The sequence below is a fragment of the Ambystoma mexicanum genome, chromosome 4p (genome assembly GCF_040938575.1).
Source record: "Ambystoma mexicanum isolate Mex_15411 chromosome 4p, UKY_AmexF1_1, whole genome shotgun sequence".
Taxonomy (NCBI): Eukaryota; Metazoa; Chordata; class Amphibia; order Caudata; family Ambystomatidae; genus Ambystoma; species Ambystoma mexicanum.
Window position 1 is genome coordinate 1,168,393,026 of NC_090927.1, and position 25,925 is coordinate 1,168,418,950.

Sequence of the window (25,925 nt, forward strand, 5' to 3'; positions counted from 1 at the left end):
GAAGCTCTTATGTTAAAGTTCTTATTTTAATGACAATAGTTTTGGCTTAAAGGTAGTGCTTTCAGCGCCACCTAATAGCCAAAACTGAAAAGGAAACTCTTTGTCACAATAAGGTATCGCTTACACCCCTAGTACGTCCTAAGAAAACATATGAATACGCAAAAGTAACAATGCACAATAGATACTTGTACAGAGCAAGTGTTTTCACTCTATATAATTCACCAACAAGTGTAGAGATGCTGTTTGTAGGAGTGAAGACCCTACGTTGTGTGATGTGTGAATGTCAGGCTTAGTTCAACACCCAAATGTATGTGAGGGGGAAAACATTAATAGAGCATACCTTCGCGAAAATGCCAGATGAATGCCTCGACAGCCAAACAATGTGGCAATGTCCACACAGGACAAGGTTTCTGAGGAGCCATCACTAATGCCACAGGTCCCTTCTGCACTTACACAGAACACAACGCTGCTACTCCCCCAAATATGGCTCAAACACATGGTCGTAATTGAAGAGCATTGTCCCAGCCAGCCATCTCAGGCACCATTCACACAACAACAACTGGAAGACTTATTGGCCTCGTAGAGAAGATTTTAAAAGTATAATAAACAACGTGAGAATTTAACCAGTAGAATCAACAACTATACAAATAAGATAGCAAAGCTGTGTTATGGTAATGAAAATGTCCCGATGGTCATTAAGGAAAGCATTGCACAAGTAAACATCAACCATGCACCACAACAGGAATCAATGCATTCCCTGCGTGATCTATGTAACATTTTGGAAAAATGGATCAGTCTAAGAAGAAAACATCACGGTCCGGTTCATCAAGGACAACTTTGAAGGGCAAAACAGGATCAAAACCATTCAAGAATGGTTTGCCTTGATTCTGAAACCAAACTAATTTGTAGTGAAAAGATTTGGTATAGATAGGGTGCACACGAGTCAAAAGACCGAACAGAGACCCAAAAGCACAGCCAAGGGACATAATGGTGAAACTGCATAACTATTCGACCAAAGAGAAAATAATTGTAGCACTGAGATCTTGAGGAGCAATGCACAACTTTGTCATGATGTGCCACAAAACACTTCACTAAGAGAAGGGGGTTCTGCATGGTCACTGATTTCCTTGACTAATACAAGATTGGCTATCGCTGAGCATTCACTAGTGTCCTCCAGTTTCACATGCAGGATCGAGAAGTGCCAATTTTGACACTGGAATAAGAAAATAAGATGCTCCGATACCAGTGCCCCTAAGAAGAGACGAGGAGAAGAAGACCAGGAGGATGTAGAATCCTGAGTACACAACAGCTCAATGGACTGACATGCACATAAATATAGGCACAGGCAAAAAGGGAACATTGGCAAATGAAAATATGAAATGTCTCACACATTATTTTTCTAAATTATTGTGAAATTAGGTGGGCAATTGATCCTTTGTCTGGGGGATCTGTGCCTATACGCCAAGTGAATATAAAGATCTCAACCTGGCACAATTTGGCAACAGATTGTGAAAGTTTGGTTTCCCTGTGTTAGATTATTTTTGTTCTAAGAGTCAATTGCCCTGGTGGTAAGTGGTGTGTGGTAGATTAACAGCATTGAAATTCTATTATGTTTAGGAGTTCAATTTATATTTAAAGGAGTGCTGATCAAAAAAGGGGAGGGGGAAATTGAAGGGGATGGGTTGTATGTATCCTGGAAGGAGTAACAATATCCCATACAATGGTGGATGTATGGACATGGAATGAGAGGAGGTTGTACTCCTCCAATAAGCATCCGTAGCTAACGACAGACCTGGGAAGGATATCGCTGGGCTTAAGTTTCATCCACGAAAAACAGTTACATATGAAATGGAGGAGGTGTTGTGAAATAGGGACCACCCCTTGCGCAGAAATGCAGGATATCTACAAAAAAGTGTGGGAGTTTACAATAGTGGTCCATAGACAGCTCCCATTCACAAGAGTCAACACACTCATCACGAGTCCGGTGGTATACCAGCAGGAATACCGCTGGGATACCACCAGCGCAAATACCGTTTTCGCTACTCGGTCCAGTGTTATTAGCGCTGGCTCATGAGTAGGGGTTGGACAGTTATTGCCTATTCCCCAATGGGCCCATAGGACCCAATGGAGTTGGGGATGCTATTACCACCAGCGGTAATTTTGCTGGTGGTAATAGCACCAAAAACAGGCGGTAAGTGGACATTTTTCACTCCAGCTTTTTGCTGGAGATAAAACTCCAAAATACCGCCCAACCCATGATAGGGCCAGCCCTTAAATGCGTCATTAATAGCGTTATTGCCACATTTAAGGACTACCGCCAAACTCGTGATGAGACCTATAGTGTCAAGACCACAGGTATTTTCCAAACAAATGTGACCTTAGCTGAAAGCACACGATGGTTGTTTACATCTACCATACTAATGAAAGACACAAGACTTCTTAAAGAGACTGCTGCGCACAATAAGGGGCTTCAGAGATGGAGAGGGTATCTGTGCAGGTGATTTTAATTTGGTAATGTAGGATGCCATGAACATGCATGTGACCAGTACATATGGGGTGGTGGAGAAGCTTCTTGTTCCCTTACAGCACAGTTCTGAGAGACAGGACCTCTGCATGCCTAGCAGGTGAATCATGCAGCAAGAAATAATGAGATCTTTTACTCTCCTGTCTATATGTGGCATTCAAGGGTTCATTAGATCATGGTACCTCAGGCAGGAGATACCATTTGCTGCCATACAGATTCTTGCAATACATCGATAACAGGCAAAATATGAACAGGAGGTAGAAATAGGCTGCATAGGTCATGTAGACTAGAAAGCTAACTTGCAGGGTGGCCATAGAGGCTGGGTGCCTCCTCGAGGTAGTGGAGGCTGGGTCTAAATAAGGTAAACGGGGGATCCCCAGGACACCCTTGCTGGAGCCACAGTGTGAATTAGGAACTTGTCATCTAGGTACCCCTTTGATATCTATGGGGAGTTCACACAGCATACTTGTAATACCTGACATATAGAAAGATGGCTGCATTTTGGGCCCAGTTGTCAACTCTCCTGACGGATATAGCAGAATCGAGTCTGATTTGTATAAAACAGTCATTCTACGTACAAAGCAATAACCCAGGCAATTTGTGCAAGCCAACTTAAAGTAAGACAAGAAAGAAGGTATTTTTGTACAACTTAACAGGTAAGGGAACAGTAGCGCTCTGTGGAAAATATTTGTTTTCACACCTCTTTTGCAAACTTGTATATACCTGACTCATATGGGCCTCATCACGAGTCTGGCGGTAACCCTTAAATGCGGTGGTAGCGCTATTACCGCCGCATTTAAAGGTCCGCCAGCTCATGGCCTTGGCGATTTTCCCCCCAGCTCTGAGCTAGGGGGAAATCCCCTGGCGGTAATAGCGCGAAATTTCCACATTGGGCCCAATGGGGAATGAGGAATACCGGAATGGGCCCAATGGTTAATGGGCACTAACCGCTCCGCCAAACCCGTGATCCAGCGCTAATAGCGCCGGGGGGTTTGGCAGTAGGGCTGATACCGCCGGCGGTAATACCGCCGGCGTTAACATCCAACTCGTCATGAGGCCCATAGTAAACTATCACTCAAGATAACAATTTAAATAATGTGTATGTGAAGCACCACATATCACGTACTCGGTGCACGGGAGTAACCCTGATGCCAAGAATGCTGACTCGGCACCCGGGAGCAGCCCGGGCGCTCAGAACGGGACCAGTGCAGGGAAGCACAAGAGCAGCGCTGCATTTGGCAGGGAGCCACTGTGGAAAGCTGCCGTGCACAAGAGCAGTATTGCAGCCAGCGATGCGCCTCCGTGGGAAGCCACTGCAAGGGCTCCTCCCTGTGGGCATTTGCTGCCACCTGCTGCACTTCGCAGAATGACAGACAACGGCCTCAACTGCCACTGGTGGGGAAACAGAATGGGTACTCATAAGTCCAGCGACCGAGCCAACGGTCGCCGTGACAAAACATACCTTCCCGGGCCCATGGGCCAGTATTAAGGCCATCAGAGCCTTAACTTGTCCTCGGCGGCCCGACTGTTCACAGGGTCACCTGGGGAGCCAGGATGCCATACAGCCCAGAGCACAAGAAGCCGATCCATTTCACGGGCTCGCTGGGGAAAGGCCTTTTCATATCAGAGCCACACAGGATGCAGGAAAAGTGAAGGCAATGCCCAGACACTCCAATTTAGCCTGCATGGAAGGGCAAGATTAACATAAGACTTAACCAATCAGGGAGAGGATAAGGATTTAAAAGGGTGATACCTGAGAAGTCATGGGTGTTCATTCTCTCTACAGAAACCAACAGAGGTGGTCATGGAGGAAGACCAGAGCACACCTGGGCCTTTTAGGGAAGGAGTAGACAGGAAGTAACAAGAATACAACCAGAGACTAATAGGAAGAAGACCACAACTTTTGTAAATTGTGGATTGGCATTGTGTCCTAATAAAGATACTGAATGAAAATAAGCTGCCTCTGTACTGATTGTGTCCTGGGTGATCACAGTGTACCTGCCCAAACTAGCAGAGGCAAAATGTATAGAGATGGGCTGTCCGATCACGACTGAAGAAGTCATCAGAGCAATAAACAAGTGAAAACTGATAAGAGGTCAGGTCCAGATGGCTTCACAGCCTCCTTTACAAATATTATGAAAATGATGTTACCCCACTCATGGTGCAAAAGTTCACTTGGCTTAGTGGAAAGGACTGACTGTCTACCTGCAGAAGAAGCCCATGTCTCACTGATCCCTGTGGTAAATCAGAATCAGAAGACCGATAATATGGCCTTTTGGGTTGAACCTATTCTAAGTAGTCTCTCAGTTTCTTGGCCGTAGTCTAGAAGAAATAAAATAAGTCAAAAGGAGTGCTTGTCAGGATGTTCTAAAAAATAATCAAAGTCCGCCATCCAGAAACCTGTTCTAGCCTTATTTCTGTCCCTACCAGTACAAACAGAAAAATAGTTTACCTTTAACAAAAATAAAATTAGGCCCTTTGCCAAAGACAGGAATGGTGGCTGGTTTTCTGACCCCAAAGTGATGTATTTTTATCAGAAAATGGGTTCCTTGCCACATTGCAATGCTCCAGAAAAAGGTACCAAACGTCTCAATGTCTTTTGACTTCTCTGGTTGCATCTCAGTCTTTAGTCTCTTTCTCCCTGGGTACCAGTTCCAGGGTTTATTCAATCCTTTGTAAACCCCTAGTGTGTAAGTATACACCAGGTACTCTGCTTGTGTTCCCCACCATTGAATCTTTTGGTATTTTTTCCATTTAGCTACCAACTGATTTTTACTTGGGTATCACACTCTACCTTGGTGTTTGGTTTCTCTCACCCCGTTCTGGGGTCTGTTTTTTCTCACCCTGCCTCGGGTCTGGTTTCTCTCACCCCATCTTGGGGTCTGGTTTTTCTCACCCTGCCATGGGGTCTGGGTTCTGTCACCATGCCTTGTGGTCTGGTTTCTCTGACAGCCTCATGGGCTCTGGGTTCTCTCAACCCACCCTGGGGTCTTATTTCTGTCACCATGTCTTGGAGTCTGGTTTCTCTCAACCCAACTTGGGGTCTGGTTGCTCTATCCATGCAGCACTCCTGGGGGTAGGCATTTGCGAAGGCCAACCAAGGTACTCCCTTCAGGCTTCTTCCCAGTGTTCCCCGTCTGCTTGAGCTGGCACTCCAGTTTCAGTGCCTTCCTGTGAGTGTTGAGTGTTTGTCCTTGTCTTGCCGATTATCAACCACTCAATGGTTCCAAGTACTTGAAAATCTTCTAGGCTGGGCTTCTCCGGTTCATGTCTCAGCAGGAACACTCAGTGCTCCGCAGGCCTGGCTGTGTGCTCGCTTCATCCTGCCATATTTCCCAGGAGGCGGTCTCTCCTCCTCTGCAGCTCGGCGAACTACCATCCTCTCTCGTACCAAGCATGATTAGGTCTTTTCCTCCGCACAACGTGTGGGTGGGCATATCTTTCGCTCTCCTGCTGAGGTAAGGAAGGGTCAGAAACCATACAAGCCATTTGTGTAGTATGTTGTAAGTTATTACACAGCATAGCCCCCATATAAATAACAAAACTATTGGGCTCTTGAGACAAGGGAGGATAACATGTATGCCCGTTTTAGGGATCGTCTGTCCCCCCCCAGTGTGATCCTGCGTGTCCTGTTCCCTAGTGGGTCTTAAGCTTAACGCTCACCTCCCTAGTCTCAAAGAGGGGGCATCATACAGGTCAATAGCTTTAATGAATCAAGATCCCAAATGTAAACAAAAATATTGCCTGACCATGTGGAAAAATGGGTGAATCCAAATGTGGCATTGTCCTTAATCATAATAGATTTGTAAACATAGTGGCATGATCCACAAACACAGCAATGCCTTAGGGCAACCAGTTCACCTGCTACTACTAGCACTGGATACCACAAAGGCCTTTAAATGGGTGGGCAGGACATTTACATACAATTACTCCATAAGTTTCTGATGATGGAGATAATAATCCAAATATTAATAATGGGGAAGTATACATTATCAAAAGCCATTATTTCATTCATTGGCTCCTTTACTAATAATTTGCATTTATATAGCGCTACGAAACCTCAGGCATCTAAGCGCTGCTTATTGCCCACAGTGTGTGGTGCTCATTTATCAACCTCAGAAGATGAAAGGCTGAGCTCGGCCCTGCCGGGATTCGAACCTTCTTGGGCAGGCTCTGCACAGATGTCAAAGTGAGCGCTCTACTTGTTGTGCTATCTGACCAGAATTATGCTAGAGAGCGTAATTAAGCTAGGACACCTCTTGTCCATGATTTTATGGAACCTTTTGCTAACGTCGTCAGATGCAAGGCAGACATACAAAGGATCAAATGGGTCAATAGTGTACATACAGTGTGTCTCTTTGTAGATTACATCTTTCGGATCGTATAGGACCGAGCCAAACCGATTCAGACGTACTATACTCCTAGAAATACACACTCTCTTCAGTCGTTCTTTGATAAACATGTCAAAATTAGAAGATATAAATATAATAATTCCCAATGATTAAATATTAATAATCAGACACATTGCTCCTTTACGATTAATCAACCATTGTGCTAAATGACCAGGGGTGTACATCACATCATCCTATAAAGATGGATACAAAACAAATGATCCCAAGCTCTTCGAATCTATAAAACAAGGCATTAGGAAATGGTGATATTGTCATATATCCTGACGGGCAGGACTGTTCCGACAAACATGAATATTTGTTCATGCATTTTATATCTTTTTCAGGCCCTTCAGGTATCCCAGCCAAAGAAGGATTTTGAAAGGCTAAAAAGTCCCTTTTAAACCTTCTGTAGTGGCCTCTATCTTAGAGTGAACAGAAAAATACTCTTTGCATCAGGAAGTTATTGGGGGACGGATGCCAGAATGTTTGAAAGTATTTCCATACATTTCAACTCAGAACATCAGTCCAATGGATACAGGATGACTCCAAATGCCTCGTGCCACTTAGTGGCCACAGAGCAAGACAGTGTAGGCCAATATATTTGGATACAGACCTAGATAAATAAGCGACAAATATCAATGTCCGTGTGGGGTACAATAAATAAAAAAGGAGGCCTGTCATAGTTGCATCCTAATTCCAAAACTTGCCATTCGCCTCAGGCTTGGAAAGGAAGGGAGTTGAGAATTGGCAGATAATGAGTGTATGAAACTGGGAAACCTAGACTCTCAAGGCAAAGTCAAATCCTTCCAGAATTGCAAGGTTTGGGAGAGGCTAGAAGAGACTCACCGATTTACTTACTTCTAACTGAAACACTTAACGATATAACACCAAGAGGAAGAAAGCCCTTGACATCTTTTGAAAAACTCGTCCAGTGGGCAACCTGAGTGAAGGTTGCCCACTGAATGAGTCAGCAATGAGTCAGCAATAGCATTTAGTGTCTACGGGCTATTTCTGACTATTGATGACCGCCCCAGAGAAAGTTAAAGAACTATATAGGATAAATATAGATCTGACAGAGGAATTGTGGCAGGACATCTGGAATGGAATGGCTCCATCCATAACAAGCTTTTTGAATTACAATGTAGGATACTCTACAGACGGCACTACACAACAGAAATCCTGGACACATTTTATCCAGACTCCATTGATACGTGTTGGAGAGATTGTGATATGTGTATTTACTTGTATTTATTGTGTTTATATAGCGCTTTAATCCAAAACTCTTTACATTTTAACAATTGGATACATATAACATTATCATTATATAATTTCACATATTCAGCTGCAGGCATTTAGATCAACCTGCACTGGAATGTTATGCTGCCCCTTCCCCAAGGCTCAATTATATTCCTTCCCGGGTGAGACATGTGATAATGATTATCTACTGAGAGGTGACCACATCAAGTTCTGAATTGTTAGGAGTCCATCAGATTGTATTAGCAAAAAGGCCACAAGAAGGGCAGCCCTCACAAACCCTGTCACCCTAGTAATCAATTACATAATGGAGGGTGGGGGATGAAGTGTGGGGAGCAGTAAATAGGTCAGACTTTAAGTCTCCAAGCTGAAAGAAAACAAAATTGTAATGCAATGGGTTATTTATAACGCGCTTAATATCCAGAAGTTTCTAAGCACAGACCCGGGGATCGACCCTATGATTCTCTGCGTCAACTTGTTTCCAAGACGAGCGTGTTGCCCCTGAACTATCCTCCCGAGACAGGAACAGATTAGCTTCATACCACTGGACCAAGGACAGATAGAACAGGAAGGGATTTAACACAGTCTGGCTACTTGACACCAACTTGAGGAATGACAATGAGACTAAGGGAGACTGGGCTAAAAGAAACCCTATTGTGAAGAGACGGATGCGAGTAGGTGCTCCATATAGCCCGCAAAGTGATGGATGAGTAACTTCATAGAGACCCGATGTCACACGGATGAAATAAATCCGGGGTCTTGAGACAAGTGACCCAACAATTCTCCACAATCAAGGAAACAACTATTTCCTAATACCTGAAAGGGGAATCACAATGGAAAGGGAGCCAGGGAATACCTGCTTCCAGGAGGGAAGGAATGGGTAAGAGGTCAGGAAAGGGCACTGTAGGGAAGACACAAAGAAGGGGGAGAGCAAGGTGGAGGAAAAGGAGAGCAGGTGGAAAGGAGGGAATTAACCCTCAGCCCTGGGGAAGTCCACAAATAATCAAGCGCCAAATCAACAGAAGAGAGCAATTCTAAAGGCAGGTCAGGAGTCAGAGACCAAGCAGGGATGGACATCTGGGGCAGAGAGGGTCAGATGGGTGAGTCAACACGTCACAAAGCCAGTGAATCCAAAGAGAGCAAGCAGGTACCAGAGTGCCAAGCATGGTACAAACCTATGAAAGGGTGGCAGTCCTGCTAATTCTTAGGGAAAGCAGGGTGCATTTGTTTAGCACAGCTTCGAGTAGCACGGGAGATGGTGTCCAGAGCCATGCCTTTAGTTTCAAAGACTATACAGCCCCTGAAAACAATTACAGGATCTCAATCTACAATCTGTGAACACGGTTTAATGTAACTGATCTTGGGCCCTGCCAGGGGAGAGAGTGGTGTGTAAGAACACATATGTACACTACTGTTTATCAGCTTTTGATCAACAAACATTTGGAAACAATGGAACAACCAAGAACACGGTGGTGATTCCCTCCTCTAGCATTCCAAAGCTACTCTTCCAAAGTTCCTGACTCGTGGATCTTTGTATTAAGCTTCATAACAAGCACCAGAACTTGCTTCCAAGAAAGCTCCTGAACTAGCGTGTACCAGTGGCTAGACCAAGCCGCAACCTTGCTTCTGTACCCGTTACTGGGCCAGCTTCTGTAAAAGCCCCCGAGCTAGCCCCTGGATTTATCTAGATGAAAATCCCCATCTTATACATTTTTCCTAGGGTACGTTCTCCAGCACGCCTGTTCTTGAGCTGGAATTTCCTTTCCAATAGTCTGTTCTTTTCAGCCTAGACCATCATTGTTTCTTGTACTTGCACATTGACAAGTCTAAGGACCATTAAGGTAAACAGAGGGGCGGGAGTCCCTGTCTTTCAGATTTTGGGGACAAAAATATCAAAACTGAAAAAAACGAATCTGTAACAATAGATGAATAAACCTATTGAATCAAAATGTTTATATGAAATTTAATTTACAATCCATGAACACAACGACGCATCATCTGTGCATTCAACAGGTACAATTGAATCATTAACACCTAGAAGTCCCAATTGCAGCACGGCTGATGTTTGGAATGGAGCAGGAAGACAACGATACCAATGATGCCATTGTGATTTACTTGGTCTCCAATTGGCTGCACATTTGTTCAAATTACGCTAATGGCTGGAAGTGGGATTCCTGTATGCATGTAATTTACATGTCCCCCTTCTTCGTTTGTTTGAGTTCGTTGGTCTACACAGTGTGCTATGGATGTGAGGTTTGTGTACATGGTGTGATTTGTTAGATCAGGTGATTAGGTTCTAGGTTTCAATGATTCAGTTGTTGCTGTTGTATGCACTGATGGTGTATTTTTGTGTTCATGAATTGTAAATTAAATTGAGCCTCAATTCCAACACGATGATGTTTGAAAATAGTTTCCTTCATCTATTGTTCCAGATCAGTTTTTTCAGTTTTGATAAGGATTATTAAGGACAATTTTGTTGTATAGCTAATACACTCTAGCCTTATGTATGCACATATTTTTGCAAATCTGTGGCCAGGCGCGACGACACACAGGACCATTGTATTATAATAATAATGATAATAATAATAATAATAATAATAATTTTCATTATTATTATTATTATTATTATTATGGTATTTATTGACCTAGCTTCGAGAAGCAACAGAGAGCTTTACAGAGGTGTACAACATTACAGATGCATAACAGAGCGCTTTTCAGTGGTAACAACAGAACAGATATACAGCGGGGGCAGGATACAGAGGGGCACAGAGGAGGGGTACAGCTGTACCAGGTGGCAGGGAGGAGAGGGGCAGGCGGCGTCTAGCGAGCCAGGTGGCACGAGTGGCTATGTGATGGTGTAGGTATTGAGGAGGAGAGACTCCTTAGCTGCAAGCTGCTTTGTTTATCTGGGTGTCCTCGTAATGTAACATCATGACACTGTGGTAGAGACTTTCATTGCTTTTGAGTTTACCTACAGCAATCGTTGTTCCCAACTTCAGCTTGGGTTTTTCTCCAGCCATTCGTATGTGTCTATGTCTACGTTGGTTTATGTGACATTAATTGAGCCTCATTAGTTGGGCGTTGCAGTAAAAATGCAATGGTAATTCCGTTACCGCCACATTACTGCACCACCCAACTACAAGCTTAGTGTAGAGGTGGAGGAGTCACCTCCAGCTAAGAGCTGGAGGTAAATCCACTACTTTTCTGTAAAAAACAGTAATTTCGGCAGAATTACCACCAGCGATAATTCTGCCAATATCTCCTATGCACTCCAATTTATGGAGACTAATACCGCCTACTATCACTTGTAATCCGGCAATAATACTGCCTGACCATGTGGCAGTAATGGAAATAATTCCGTTTGGTGGTATCTCGGTCGATGTATCGCCAGGATACCACCAAGCTTGTAATGAGCCTGATAGTCTAGAAAGCTGTTGTCATAGATCAAACTGGAAAATCTATCTGATGACAGAATAAGGTTTGCTCTGGGGTCTCAGGTACCTCTACACAATGATCCACAAGGGGGGTTAACGCATCTGCCATTCTGCTGTCTTTTGTAGTATGACACTGTATGTTATTACAAATTTATAACCAACAAGATCCTGCATAATTGCCTTGAAGACAAAGCTGGCAATCACTGAAGGAATTGACAGCTGTAGAGATCAGTGACAGAGTTTTTCACATAACTCACTCCTGAGATTTAATATCGGCAAACTTCTATGGCAAACCTCACTGCCAGATACTATTTATCAGAGATGGAATGGTTATTTTCTGTTTAAAATACCTTATGAATAAGTTAGCCACTGAATGTAGTTGACCTGTCCACTTGACTTGGCTCACAAAGAACAGCTATGCAAGCATAGTTTGATGCCCCTGCCTGTCCGGACCATGGGGTTATAAAACTGGGGCAGTGGTAAAAGAGTGTGTTATTTCCATCAAGGAATGTTAGGTGGCTGTTGTCCAATGGAACTCACTCTTTTTCTAATGATTAGGGTCATAGCTGTAGAATAATCCCTGGTAAAAATGTGTAAAAGTTCTGCAGGCTTTGAAGTCGGTTGGGGATGGCCAGAACAATGCTTCAACTTTCTCTGTATCCATTTGAACCCATCTCCGGGACAAAAGAAATCCTAAAAATGCTACTTTAGGCACATAGTAGGCACTTTTTCCTTATTAAGTGAATGTTTTTCAGTAACAGACGCCCTCGTGATACAATCCTGTGCCATGGATAAGAACCCGTAAAGGGGGCTGAGGACCCCTCTCAACCGGGGATAGGCAGCTTACTAGGGAAACACGAGAGCAAGACTTGCCAGAGCGGTGATGTGGGAGAGTTGAGGGGGACTCTATCCCCCACCTCCCTAATATACCTGGAGCTGTCCATTTATCTTCGTACCTCTGTCTCTGTCTCAATGCTTTGTCCTGACCATTTCTTTTCTTATTTCAGAGAATACGATGGCCAACATGCACCGGACTCCTGAGAAACCTGGTATGAATCATGGAACCTCGGAAGCAGTCGCAGTTGGAGGTAAACTACAAGTTCGACAATGCATCTGGACCAAACAGACAAAACTTGGCCTGGAACGAACTGCTCGCAAAATGGGAATGAACTGGGCACTATCTTTCAGAAGCTAAATAGCGGAACAAGCTCTTAGCCTGCATGCCCCAGGGGATCAGCTGGGCAGCATCAGAGGAACTGGAGCCAGCCAGGAGCTACCCATCCCTACAGGAGACAAGGAGAGCCTCACCAAAACCTTTGTAGGTAGCTCAGGGGCAACGTGTTTGTCTTGGAAGCAAGACAGCACAGAGCAACACAGGTTGGAATCCCAGTCTTGTGCTTAGAGACTGTTCTCTGGTAATATAGAGCATTAAAAAAAAAAAAATCATAAATTAGATAAAATCTTACTTTATTCAAGAGACAAAGCACACATGATGCAGGAGACATATGGCAAGATGGAAGGAAATGGAGGCTGAAAATGGGGGGTGGGCCAGGAGTATTTTTGAAGACTTCGAGGGGAAGTCCCAGCCCTCAAAGTGATAGCTCTGACAACGGCTGGACTAGGGAATCAGCTGACTCGAGTAGCCAATGGGAGCAAAGAGAAGCTTCTACGCATGAAGGCAAAGCCTATAAAATGCCAGGAGAGTCAGTTGAGAGGTGACGGGTGAGTTGGGAGCAGGCGTGCAGAGACCATCGGACACGAAAGGAGAGTGTAGAAGCTGGAAGAGGACTTTCAGGAGACTTTGGATCATTTACAGGAGGTAAGGTGTTGGGCTGAGAAAGTAGTATCATTTGGGTGTGAGAGGCAGAGTGGCTGGGTGTCAATTTGAAGGGAGAAGACGAGGCTGTTGACAATAGGAGTGGAGAGATAAGTGAGAGCAGGAAGACGAAAGAGAGTAAAGGAATGGTAGCCTTGGGAGGAGTGACATTTAGAGGGAAGCAGATAGTATCAGAAGGGAGTTGGAGGAAAGATACAGTAAATGAGACAGCAGATGGGCAAGAGCGAGAGAGTGAGAGCGAGAGAGTGAGAGAGAGAGGCTACAGCAGGAAACAATAGAGATCAGTTGCAGGGTGGAGTCAGGTGAAGTGGGAGAGCACGGAAAGACCAGCAGTCAGAGTGTAAAGAGGGAGTGAGAGCATGAGAGAGGGAGAGAGAGAAAGAGAGACATAGAGAGACAGAGAGGAGGACAGATAAGAAAAGGTGCAGGCGAGTAAGAGAACAGGACTTAGAAATGGTCATCTGGTGGAAGAGTGTACTAGGACACCTGGACTACCCCATAAGGTCAATTAGGAAGTACCCTAGACCGATATAGTTACAGCCTTTAGGCCTTCTAGAGCAGGGAGGGTTAGACAGAAGGGGTACCCTGGATGTAGCAAACACATTTTAGAGAAAGCCTTTGTGGAATAGGGAGCTTGGGCTAGGTAGGTGGGAGCCCCCATAAAGGTTGAAGGAACGGATACATGGATCAACCCCTAGACTGGAAGCCCCAATTGATTTGTGTGCATATTTAGAGAATACAAGTTTAAAGTTTAATGGCTTTTGTCCTGAGACTCATTGAGCATCATCTGTTGCTCAAGTAGGTATGTTGTTCTGAGGCCTTTTGTCCACTTCTCTCCTAGCGCTTACCAGATAAGATTCCCTGCAAAGTTCTACTTTTGCTTAATTGGTTACTTCATTAAGTCTGGTCACAAGGGTATATATGAAGTGAAGACATGGTTATTCAGCTGACAGCCCCACAATCTATACTAGTTTGCAAAACCCCTTCTTTTGTTGGTGCAAAATTAAAGGAGAGGCAGCCAGAGCCTTAGAGTGTCTGCTAAAAACAATCATTATATTCCTTTCAATGTATTCCATGGAAGGCTTGTTCTCCTTCTCGGGGAGCACATTTATACAACTGCAAGGTGTTTGTGCCCCATGCCACAGGTGCCTGTGTGGTGGTAAGCGATCAGTTCTTTCTGATCAAATACATCCGCTTAGTATTGATTCTGATCAGGTACGTGGGTTGTAGGAGACTGTACCCTTTTCAGATTCTCTAAAAAATAACATTAGGCCTCATTCCGAGTTTGGCAATGCAGTAAACAAGTGATAGTAAGTCTCTTGCAACCACTTTTTCTAGTGGTAACGGAATTACTGTGATCTTAATCACATTGCTGAGATAAATCACCTCCAGCAAAATGTTGGGGGTGATTCCTCTTCTTCACCTCCACACATTGGTGGAATTACCGCTGCGGAATTACTGCACCTGGTAATTCAACCAAAATTTCAATGGAGTCCCAAGAACTCTAAAAATTGGGATTTACACTGCCTTGCCACCACTCATAATTCTGTGGTAAGTAAACAGGACAGAGTGGTTTTAACAGTAACCGCTTTTGGAAGAAATGTGGTAGCTTTACCACTGAACTACCACCAAATTCGTATGCAGGCCGAACTTTCTTTTTACAATATTTAAAAATACCAAAGTTCTGGATTTTGATCTATTAAGTTGGGCATTGCCAGCATCACATGAAACTGCAGAGTGTCAAAAACCTGAAATTGCAAAACGTTCTGGTGACCAATGAGAGAAATCACCTTTTGGCATTCATGCATTGTGTGATAGTCACGGGGGGTGGGCTGGGCGGGGGTAGATTGGCATCATCTATGGCCCAGCATAGAACTGGTTTCATTTTGGATAACTCTAAGCACAATTGTGAACTTAAATCCTATCAATTTCCCTGTGTCTCGAGAGTCAATTAGTACCTGATCGTTTCCCAGAGTTACACTGCGTATACACTCAGTGACTACCACGATCATGTGGCTACTGCAGATGCCTATGGTGGTTGCTATGCTTTGGGAGGTCTTATGGGAAGATTTCTGTATTTCCCTACACTACCATCTTGAATAAGTACAGGTTCTCTGTCCTTCTGCTTTATTTGTTTTTTGTACTGACTTGAACAGGGATGTCAATTCCAAACAGAAATGACTTACAATAACATATTTATAGATGCTGGAGGCATTTCCACGAAGCGTGCCTGTACAATAACAAACAGGAACAAATATATTAAAAAAACAGGTGACTTACAAAAGTAACATTTACCTAAGAGGGCACAAGCTTCAAAGGAAAGAGGAGTACTATTTAAAATTTTAATATACAAAATTACATTATTAAGCGTCAATGGAGGCGGTGGCGGGGTCAGGTAGGCAGGGTGGGGGAGCGGGCATAGGGAGCTCTCTCTTTAGCAAATAAGTGAAGTTTAAGCAGAGCTTTGAAGAAATCCACAGTTGGGCTTGCTTTGATTGTTATGGGCAGTGGGTTTCAGCATATACAGAGAGTTGGGAGAAAAAGCGGAAGCAAAAGGATGCAGAGGGAGACCAGGCGTTATGGACGGGACCCGTTACGGGAAATCAGAGCCAGTAACGGTACCGGAAACTTAACCATAACGTCCCTTTAACAAAGTTTTTTCATTGAATGTCATGGGTTTTTACCAGTGCGTGCTATTTTCCTACAACTTACTAATATCATACTTACCCAATATAGCAATATTTGTGTCCAATTTACAAAGTGTCACCTTAAAACTCTGCCATTTCCCACCTTCTAGAATAATCTTTAACACTTCTATACACTTTTTGCAACTATTTCAACTAGTTTTGCATCTGTGAACGTCTACGAACATCTGACTTCATTACGGTGCAAGATGACCATACGCTGGCACGCGGCATGATGATGTGTCCGAGAACCCATCCGCACTTCACGATAAGATCTGTGCTTCGCGTCTCCTGATCACCCCTGACATCTTGTTACCAACAATATAAACACAACTCCTTGTAGGGACTTTTCATCAAAATTTATTTCACATGCGATGTCATCAGTGATGTCATCAATGACATTTGTGATATCATCTTTGATGTCCTGGGTGTTAATCTTAGCAGTGCACGGTGGTGGCGCCAGTTATGGTTTCTTACCTTACAATAACTGGCGAATTTCAGGGTTTTTTTGGTTTTACTTGTAACCATAACGTCCCTTTAACAAAGGTTTTTCATTGAATTTCATAGGTTTTTATTAGTGCAACTTAACCATTACGTCCCCTTAACACAGTTTTTTCATTAAATTTCATAGGTTTTTAGTAGTGCAACTTAACCATAACGTCCCTTTAACAACGTTTTTTCATTGAATTTTATGGGTTTTTACCAGTGCGTGCTATTTTCCTACAACTTACTAATATCATACTTACCCAATATAGCAATATTTGTGTCCAATTTACAAAGTGTCACCTTAAAACTCTGCCATTTTCCACCTTCTAGAATCATTTTTAACACTTCTATACACTTTTTGCACCTATTTCAACTAGTTTTGCATCCGTGGACATCTACGAACATCTGACTTCATTGCGGACTTTCCGGACGGTGCAAGATGTCCATACGCTGGCGCGCGGCATGATGACGTGTTCAAGAACCCATCCGCACTTCACGATAAGATCAGTGCTTCGCAGACAGTTTGGAACTGCATTTTCTACTGATCTAGGAACTTCAAAATTTCCCTTGCACAGCTCCAACACCTATTCCTACTCATTATCCATTAACAATCTAGTACACAGTACATACTTTTAGCAAAACTGCTATTTATCTTAAAATGGCATCAGCTAACGCCATCCCTCCTCCCCAAAAGCCACCACCACTGCTGTAATCAAGGAGCATGAGAAACACTGCCCCATACCTTAGAAATATAACACTCGCAGCATTTTCCCCTGTCCACCAACCCATCCATATTAGTTTGGTGCCTCTTCCCTCATTTCCTTCCCACATTTCGTTCTTAGCTCTCCTGCCAAAAAAATAAAATACATCTAAAAACAACAAAAGAAATGTTCCTTTAGGAACCACCTTTTACAGTTAAAAAATAGAACTAAAAAAAAAACTTATAGACTCCATCTACTTTGTATTTCTCAGTAAAGTACATAGACTCAATAAGATTTTCCAACATTCCCATTTGCATTTTGTGTTATGCTAATGGAAACATTGTGGCGTTCATCCTCCGTTCCAGGAACTGGAACGGTGGATACCGGCCCAGCAGCCCAAGTTATCAGCCCAAGCCAAGCGAGGGTGGATAACGAGGTCTCTGGACCATTATCCCCCCATTCCAGCCCCTGTAATGGGGGATGAAGGCATTAGCACCCTAAATTGCCAAAGCGGGAACCCGGGGTTTTGAAAAAAAGGATTTTTCTTCCTACACTGAGACGCGGAAGCCTGTTTCCAAGATGGCCACCATGGAAAGGGAAGGCGTGTTGCATACAGGGTCCCTCTTCGCTTTCCATGGAAGCCTGTAGAAGGCGGAAAGAGAACCATATGACCTTATTACCACAAGCACATTTTTCTTCCCTTTCAAATCTATCTCAATTTTGAATAACTTCACCACAAAGCCAGTCCCAGGTGGACATGGCCACTTTGAACCCATGTGTTGTCCCTCGTGGCCATGGCCAGTAGCCAGATTGTCCTGATCATGACCTTATTCCATGACCTGGACAATCTGGCCACTGCCCATGGGCACAGGCTACACCTCAGTCACCAAAGATATATCACTATTTTTTGTACCTACATTATGACACTTGTCAAAAAATAAAACACGGGCACATTTGTAAAAACATGCTTTCAGGTCCTTGCCAATGCTCCTTACAAATGTTTGCTGGAAATCCACCCATGTTTTATTTTTTCAAAAAAGTCAAATGTATGCACAAACAATCATCATATAACCTAGCCCCCACTTGACAAAATCCATTCAGACTTTACGAAAACATTTATATATAGATCTATAATCTTTTTGCAAACCTTTGTGTAGATTTGTCAAATGGCACCACATTTATAAGCCTTTACAATATTTTGGGACTCCCCCTCTAATTCTGCTCCCTCTTGACAATATCCTACCAAACTTCGCAAAAACATTAATATCTAGATCTATTATCAGTTTGCCAAATTAAGTGTAGATTCGACAAATGGCACCTCATTTATAAGCCTTTACATTATTTTGGGACCCCCCACTCTCATTTTGCCCTCTCTTGACAAAATCCCACCAAACTTCACAAAAACATTTATATCTATATGTATTATCAGTTTGCCAAATTAAGTGTAGATTCGTCAAATGGCACCTCATTTATAAGCCTTTATGTATTATCAGTTTGCCAAATTAAGTGTAGATTCGTAAAATGGCACCTCATTTATAAGCCATTACATAATTTTGGGATCCCCCCAATAGTTTTGCCCCCTCTTGACAGAATCCCACCAAACTTTGCATTCGGGATCAGGTCAGTAATGTAATTGTGAAATTTCATGCATTTTCATTAAGTAGTGCCAAAGTTATAAGTCATCCAAAAACTGCCCCCAAACATCTGAAGGGTCACTGAACTTCACAGGACTGTTCGCGAACATCCGAACTGTTCACAGACTTTTGCGGCGAAAAGCACCCTTTTTTTTGCTTCTTGCAGCCATATCCCATCTCATCCTCATCGCCCCTTGCCTCCCCAGAGATTATTTGATAAGTTTGACAAGTGCAATGTTGTGTTTTTTAATATGTTTTTACCACAATGTCCGCGGACACCGGCCTCTGTCTGCGAATCCAAGATGGCGGGTGTTTCCAAAAATCTGACGCACCTCAAGCTTCATCCCAGCCAATCAGCAAACACGTTGCGTGTCTGCGGACATGAAGCAAGCCGATTAACCAATTGGTGTCCTGTCCGCTGAGTGAACAGTGAAGTGTGTCCGCGTAGCGGACATAGATATCACTAATTTTTTTTACTTGCATTTTGGTCGTTTAAAAAAAAAAAACTACTGGACGGATTTTAACCAAATTAATAAAAGCATGCTTTTGTGACCAAGCCGCCGCACCTGCTGCAAATTTGGTGAAAATCCATCCTGCGGTTTGGGCTGTAGCCGTGAGCAAAGTGTTTTCCCATTATGTCTGTGGAAAAAAAAGAACATTTGGGACTCCTCCTGTTAAAACTGATATAATATTGTTTCGTCCTCATTGTATATGTTGGCCTATGCCCAGTCGCTTTGTGAGGAAATCCGTATTGCAAGGTCGTGACCTTAAGTGAATCAAGCCTCCATTCTAGGTTAAAGCCGCCATTTTAGTTTATTGTGCAAAGTCACCCTGTGGCCTAAAATGGCCGACCTGTGTTCTCTTGTTCTTATTTTAACCTCTTCAACCTCTGTAGGAGAGTTAATGTCCAACCTGCCTGCTGGCTACATGTTAGGGTCATGTAGACCTTGTCCTTTGTTGACCTCGGGATCAGGGGATTACTTGAATCGGCGATGTTAACCTACAAGTATACAAGAACAATAACGCTATTTAAACATGGCATGCAAAACATCTGTTTGACCTGCATTAAAGCAAATGTGTAAAGAGTGTAAAGTTAAACCCAGAGAATAATAGTGCTTGTTAGTAAATGTATTAAAAAGTAAACCGCATGCACGAGATATGTAAATTAGGAATGAACCTGGCGCGAACCCTAGCCTAGTACATGATTAACTTGTAGGAGGCTGGACATTGTTATGAAGAAACTGTATAAATACGCTGATGTCCAGCTAGCAATTCCTGTTCACTGCTCACATTGAACCTGCTGGTGGTCTCTGTGATGTACTGACGGCCAAATAGCTATTTGTGTATTTTGTTTTATAAACTGTTCAGTATTGCAATAAAGATTCTGGGAATCTTTACAAGCCCGTGTCGGTGTATTTCTCTTTGCATGGTGTAAAAGCCTTAATATTGCATTTTCTGATTCCACACCCCTATAACCTTGCCCCCTCTGGATGAAATCTCACCATACTTTGCAGAAGAATTCAGAGTGGGCCATATACTCTTTTTGCAACGTTTGGTGATCCATGGGGAGCAAAGTTATAAGCCGCCCAAAAAGTGCTCTTCCCATGGGTTTAGCAACTTAACCATAACTACATGGCCGCTACCGCAGGCCATGTAATATAAGGAATTTGATACTGCCTCAATATGTGAATTCACACTAAGGGCCTCATTACACGGTAGGCGGTGGACCAAGGTGCTATTAGCACCTTGGTCCATGCCGGTAAAATACCGGCACCGCCTTGGCGGAAAGGGGATTTACCGCCCCATTCCAAGGTTGGAGGGGCGGTAAATCCCCTTTCCGCCATTGCCCTTCCCCATTCCCATTTCTGCCCCATAGGGCTCTATGGGAATGGGGAAGGCGCTAATTACGGCACCGCAATTTTGCGGTGCCGTAATTAGCTCCGAGGTCCCTTAGCGGGTTGGATATTAACGCCTGCAAGAAGCAGGCGTTAAATCCTCCAACCCGCAAAGGGACCTCGTAGTACGGCGGTAAGGGTTAACGGTCACCGTTGCCATTAACGGTGACCGTTAACCCTTACCGCCGTCCGTGTAATGAGGCCCTAAGTATCAATCAAAGCAGTAGCGCTGACGTCCACATTTTCAGCTATGAATTCGTAAGTGCAAGTTTAGGATTACAACACCATGGTATCTTTCACATTTGTTGGCTAAAAATGTAATGTCAGCGGCGGAATGCCATTTCAAAAATCAATCAGATAAAGCTATCAAAGTTATCGAGGAAAAAGGAATGTTTTGGGCTGACAATGAAAGAGTAAATGATCTGAGATCATCCTAATGTCTACTGGTAATATGTGCTTTATATGAGCCCCCTGTACTGAAAAGGAACTGCCAGCGCCAGGGAACTAGTCGAAGTCTAAGACGTGACACTTGGCCCTGAGAAGCCAATCTAAGTGTCCTAGATTGCACTTAAAGTGGAAATCTAGGATGAAGGAGCTGAAGAGTCTCATGAAGTGAACAGAGCAATTTGAACTGCACCTTTTACCTGATGGGCAGCCATTAAAGTGCTCGGAGGGCAGGAGTGAAACGATTCAACCTTAAACGAGAGCACGCTGACACATTCTGATTGCTGTATGGATAGCACTCACCAATCCTATGATTAACGCATGTTTTGTCCCAACATACTCCTCTTAAGGGCTAATTATGAGATTGGTGGTAGTGGTGAAACATCTGATATTTTGATGTAACTGATGTTTTACCACTGTACGTAGTTGAAACTCTCTCACTCTGCCAGCTTTTGGGTGGCAGTATTTACCACCATACAAAAACATCACCACATGCAGTAATTAGCACCTGTGCTAAATGCTGCATGCCATAATAAAAAATCCCATAAGAAGAGTTTCTGGGTCTGCATGACCTGGAAGCTTACAGACCCATAATGTTACTGCATACTTACTGCGGGCAGCAAATGTATTACCGTTTTGCAGTATTCCTCGGGTAATGCCTCATAACTCATAAACAGGTCTTGCAAACCTTTAGAAAGTACCTCTAGAGTGCCACAATAACCTAGACTGCATTTCTCCCCCAATAACGTCAATACTAAAAGTGCTCAGAACTGTTTCCTGAAATCCTTAGAGACAAAATGGCCTTATTATGACGTATAGCTGCACTACACGTGACATGGTGGATGCTTTCAAGAAAGACATGCGCACTATATTGATCCCCTCCATACTTCTTTGCATCAAGCATGGGCAATCGAGTAAACCTTCATATGCGAAAAGAAGATTGCCCATGTGCGAAGTGCTGCAGAAAATCAACTGTTCAATAATTGTACAGACACTGAAACGCAAGTAAAATAAGTCATCATAGAAGCTGGCTATACGTAGTGAGTATACTACAGGTGGAGCTGCAGTTGTATTGCAGCTGGACATTGGTGTCATGAATTTAGTAAGCCCGGACCCATGGAATGGAAGAGCCGAGAATTGGGTCACAGCAAGTATAAACTGAGATAGTGGAAGCGCCTGGAAAGGCTGTCTGGCCTGTTATCAAAACAGAAGCAGCCAAGGTCAGTAATCTATTCTTGAAAGCAGGGAATGTGCAAAATATGAATTGTCCCTTGTTAAGGTGCAAAGAACAAACACCAAGAGTGCCAAGTTTTATTCATTCAAGACATTTAAATGCCACAAAATGGACCAAATCGTGTTCTCCTGTCACGTGAGCCAAAGACATATATAGAGTTGAGCTTTGAGTCCTAGAACAACCATAGTGAGAGCCTGCACTCCCATATATTCCCACAGACAAGGATACTTTACAACGCCAAGTTCAAAGGCAATTTTCATGGCAGAAGGCATGGGTGATGAGAGATGTTGGGGTAATTGGGTGGGGAGGTAAACTCAAGTCCACCTCCTGGCACCTGGGCCTGAGTTTACGTGCTGCTAAGTGAATCAAATGTTCCAGACATGGCACAAGCGTGCCAACCAATTGTAGAGGGCTGTAACACGAAGGGCCTTGTAGTATGAAGACCAATTATAAATTGCATACTATTTAATAGTGTTGAAGATTACATGTTTTTAGAGGTAGGCATACGTTGCCCACCTGACAGTGGGCAGCCAATCACAACCCTAGTCCCTATAGAAAGTATATTTAGATGTTTCGCTTATCCAATCCCAACCCTTGATAAGTTTTCTATTATTTGTCATGTAGTATGATGTCACTTCTGAAATATTTTTTGCATATTAGGATGTTTTTATGAGAAAATTGTTGAGAGCCTGAGCGAATGTCCATTGATGTCCGTTGTAACCTCCCTGTTTTAGATAATTGTTAATAAATATCTTTGCCATCTTCCTGAGTTGGTTTGATTATTTGGACTAAGAATCACTCTGCGATCCCATCCACTGCATGCATGTTACTAAACGGCCATAAGCTCAGGTGAATGTAATTCTAGGCCAAGAAGCTGATTTTGAGGGTGACGGCAGTGAGTCGGAGGGAGTGAAGATGTGTGGGAGGCAGGGTGGGATCAGGATTGTGCGATAAATCATAATGATCATCCATGTCTAGGCTAAGCAGGCATGATCTGTGGTATTAGTGGCTAGAGAGTCATTTTGGTGCAGCCAGTCTAGTAATTTCTTAGTTTGGCTTGACTTTTTTTTAACTGGGCATCTCTGATAAAGCAGTCCTGCTAAGTGTAATTACCTGGCTAAACTGGCTTTTGGGTGCTGCCAGTCTAGCCGTTTCTTACTGCAGCATTGTATATTTTTCTGAGCATCTGTGATAAAATAACCATGATAAGTGTTATTGCTTTGACTGGCATTTTGGTGCAACCAGTCTAGGTATGTCTAAATGTGGCCTGGCATGCTTTACTGTAATGTTATTACGTGTCTAGACTGGTCCACATTGTGCAGTCAGTTGGACATGTTTTCATTGTGGGATGGCATGTTTAATAGCAAAACATTATATTAATTAAAGCATTTATGTTCCTGTGCACTGTTGTTGACTTGCATATATTGGATTATTGGATTTGTGTTACCCTACAAAACAATTGCAAACACTCTGGGCCTTTTAGCCAATTATTCCCAGAAAGTGTGCTGTGTAATGCATTAAAACACATATCTATATTTTTCTCCTAGTGCAGTGTATGGCGTACCCCTGCATCAGCATGTTTGTGCGTATTGCGCAAGCGTGGTAATCTAGACCGGCCCAGAGTGTGGTGCCACCTGTGATTTGTTGCAGATTTGGCGGTGGGGGCCCTCATCATGGCTCGCATGGGGGCCCCCAGATTTTGTGTTATGCCACTGCTTCTCACCCTGCTTACACTTCACCTGCCATAAACTATATTTCAGTTTCATCACCTAATGCTTTTATTTTATTATTTATCGAAATGATACTCCGACAAACTGCAAAATGTTAAAAAATAAACACTCCCACAGTACTAGGCGTGCGTTACTCTGCTCTTATACTGCACCAAATCACCACCATAGTAGTTTCAGTGCGCCTATGAAAAAGAATCGCGTTCTTAGGAAAATTATAAAGTTCAAAACATCTGAGATCAATGTTGACATTTATTTGGCCCTGAGTCAGCCATTTTCTCTTGAATGACAATCGCTTTAACGGAAATTTACAGTACTACAAATGCACACTTCTCATTCCCTTGAATTCAGAAAGGTAGCCTTGCAAGACAAGTATTCAGCACATGCAGACATAATGAGATCATGAAATCATTTTTTTTTTTCTAAGAATGCGCATGGTAACACCCATTACTCTGGGTCTCCGCCCACTCCTCCTACCCAAAGACAAAGTCACAAACACATGGTGTGGGCATCGAGGAAGAACCCAATTAACTTGCTGTATAAGCGCCTTACAAATGCGCAACAAATAAATAAATAAATAGACCACTCTTTAAAGCCCAAGGCAATGGTTTGACAGGGACTATGGTTGTCATCTTCAAAAAAGTTGATTTCTTTCAGTGGGGCTAGGAGAGTGAGGAGTGTGATGAGTGGGCGACCCGGAGGACACAAGAATCACCTTTAGACCCATTAATAAATAAATAAATAAAGCTTGAGAGGATGACTTAAAGTCTATTATACTGTGCAAAAACGAAGTTGATAATTGTGTGGCATTTAGATGAGAATACAGATAACTAAAATCATCACGGGAGCCTAAGAAGTATTTGGAAGCGGAGTATGATTTGCTAATTCCTGAAGCTGATCTTTTTTTTCCCCAGGACCCTTTTCACCCCTAGCCTTTCATGCAAGAGGCGGGAGTTTCCGCGGAACTGCAGAGCACTGTACTTACCACGCCCACAGGGAAGGCCAAGACCGACATCATCCAGTCTCGCAGGGAGATGAGCTTCTTCAGCTGTCTCTCTTGCTCCTGGCTGTCACTTCCTTTGGTCAGAAGGCTGGAGAGGTCGGTCAGCACACATATCCCAAAGAAGATCGCCTGGATGACCTGCAAGAACGAGGGTACAGTGAGCGTCACCGTGTGGCGCAGCTGGCACCAAGAAGACACAAGTATACAAGGCATGACACTTTTTGGTAGGGTTCCCACTACGTTATGTTTCAACATCTGTTGTATTTCTGTCACTTATATGATGACTTGTTAGAGTAGCATATCTATTTGCAAGATACGACTAAAACATAACCGGTTAAAACAGACATTAGAAAAGCGAACAGTTGTGGCTTTTGCACAGGCATGGGTTCAGCATTTTCCAGGCACTGCCATAATACTACCTGTCCATTACATGGCAACAGCTGGCAAATGGTATTAGTATCTATGCATATTATCACGGTGCCTGGTACATGCCTATCTAATTACTACACAAGAGCCAAAACGTTTGGCTTTACCAATGCTTGTTTTAATAGGAATTTGGTCCAAGGGACAAATGCAAGGACACACATACGGTTTATAAATCAAGTGCCTGAAGACACAATGGCCCTCATTACGACCCTGGCGCTAAGGGGTCTGCGCCAGCGTTAGCTGCGCCGACC

At 43.3% G+C, this 25,925-nt stretch overlaps 1 protein-coding gene across 1 annotated transcript in view; it reads right to left on the reverse strand.

Annotated features, from left to right (window-relative positions):
* Positions 1-25,925, reverse strand: part of AIG1 (androgen induced 1) — a 1,736,205-nt gene that overhangs the window by 1,055,304 nt on the left and 654,976 nt on the right. The window contains exon 2 of the mRNA XM_069606803.1: positions 25,231-25,386. Coding sequence (XP_069462904.1) covers positions 25,231-25,386 — 156 coding nt within the window. The remainder of the gene's footprint in view (positions 1-25,230; positions 25,387-25,925) is intronic.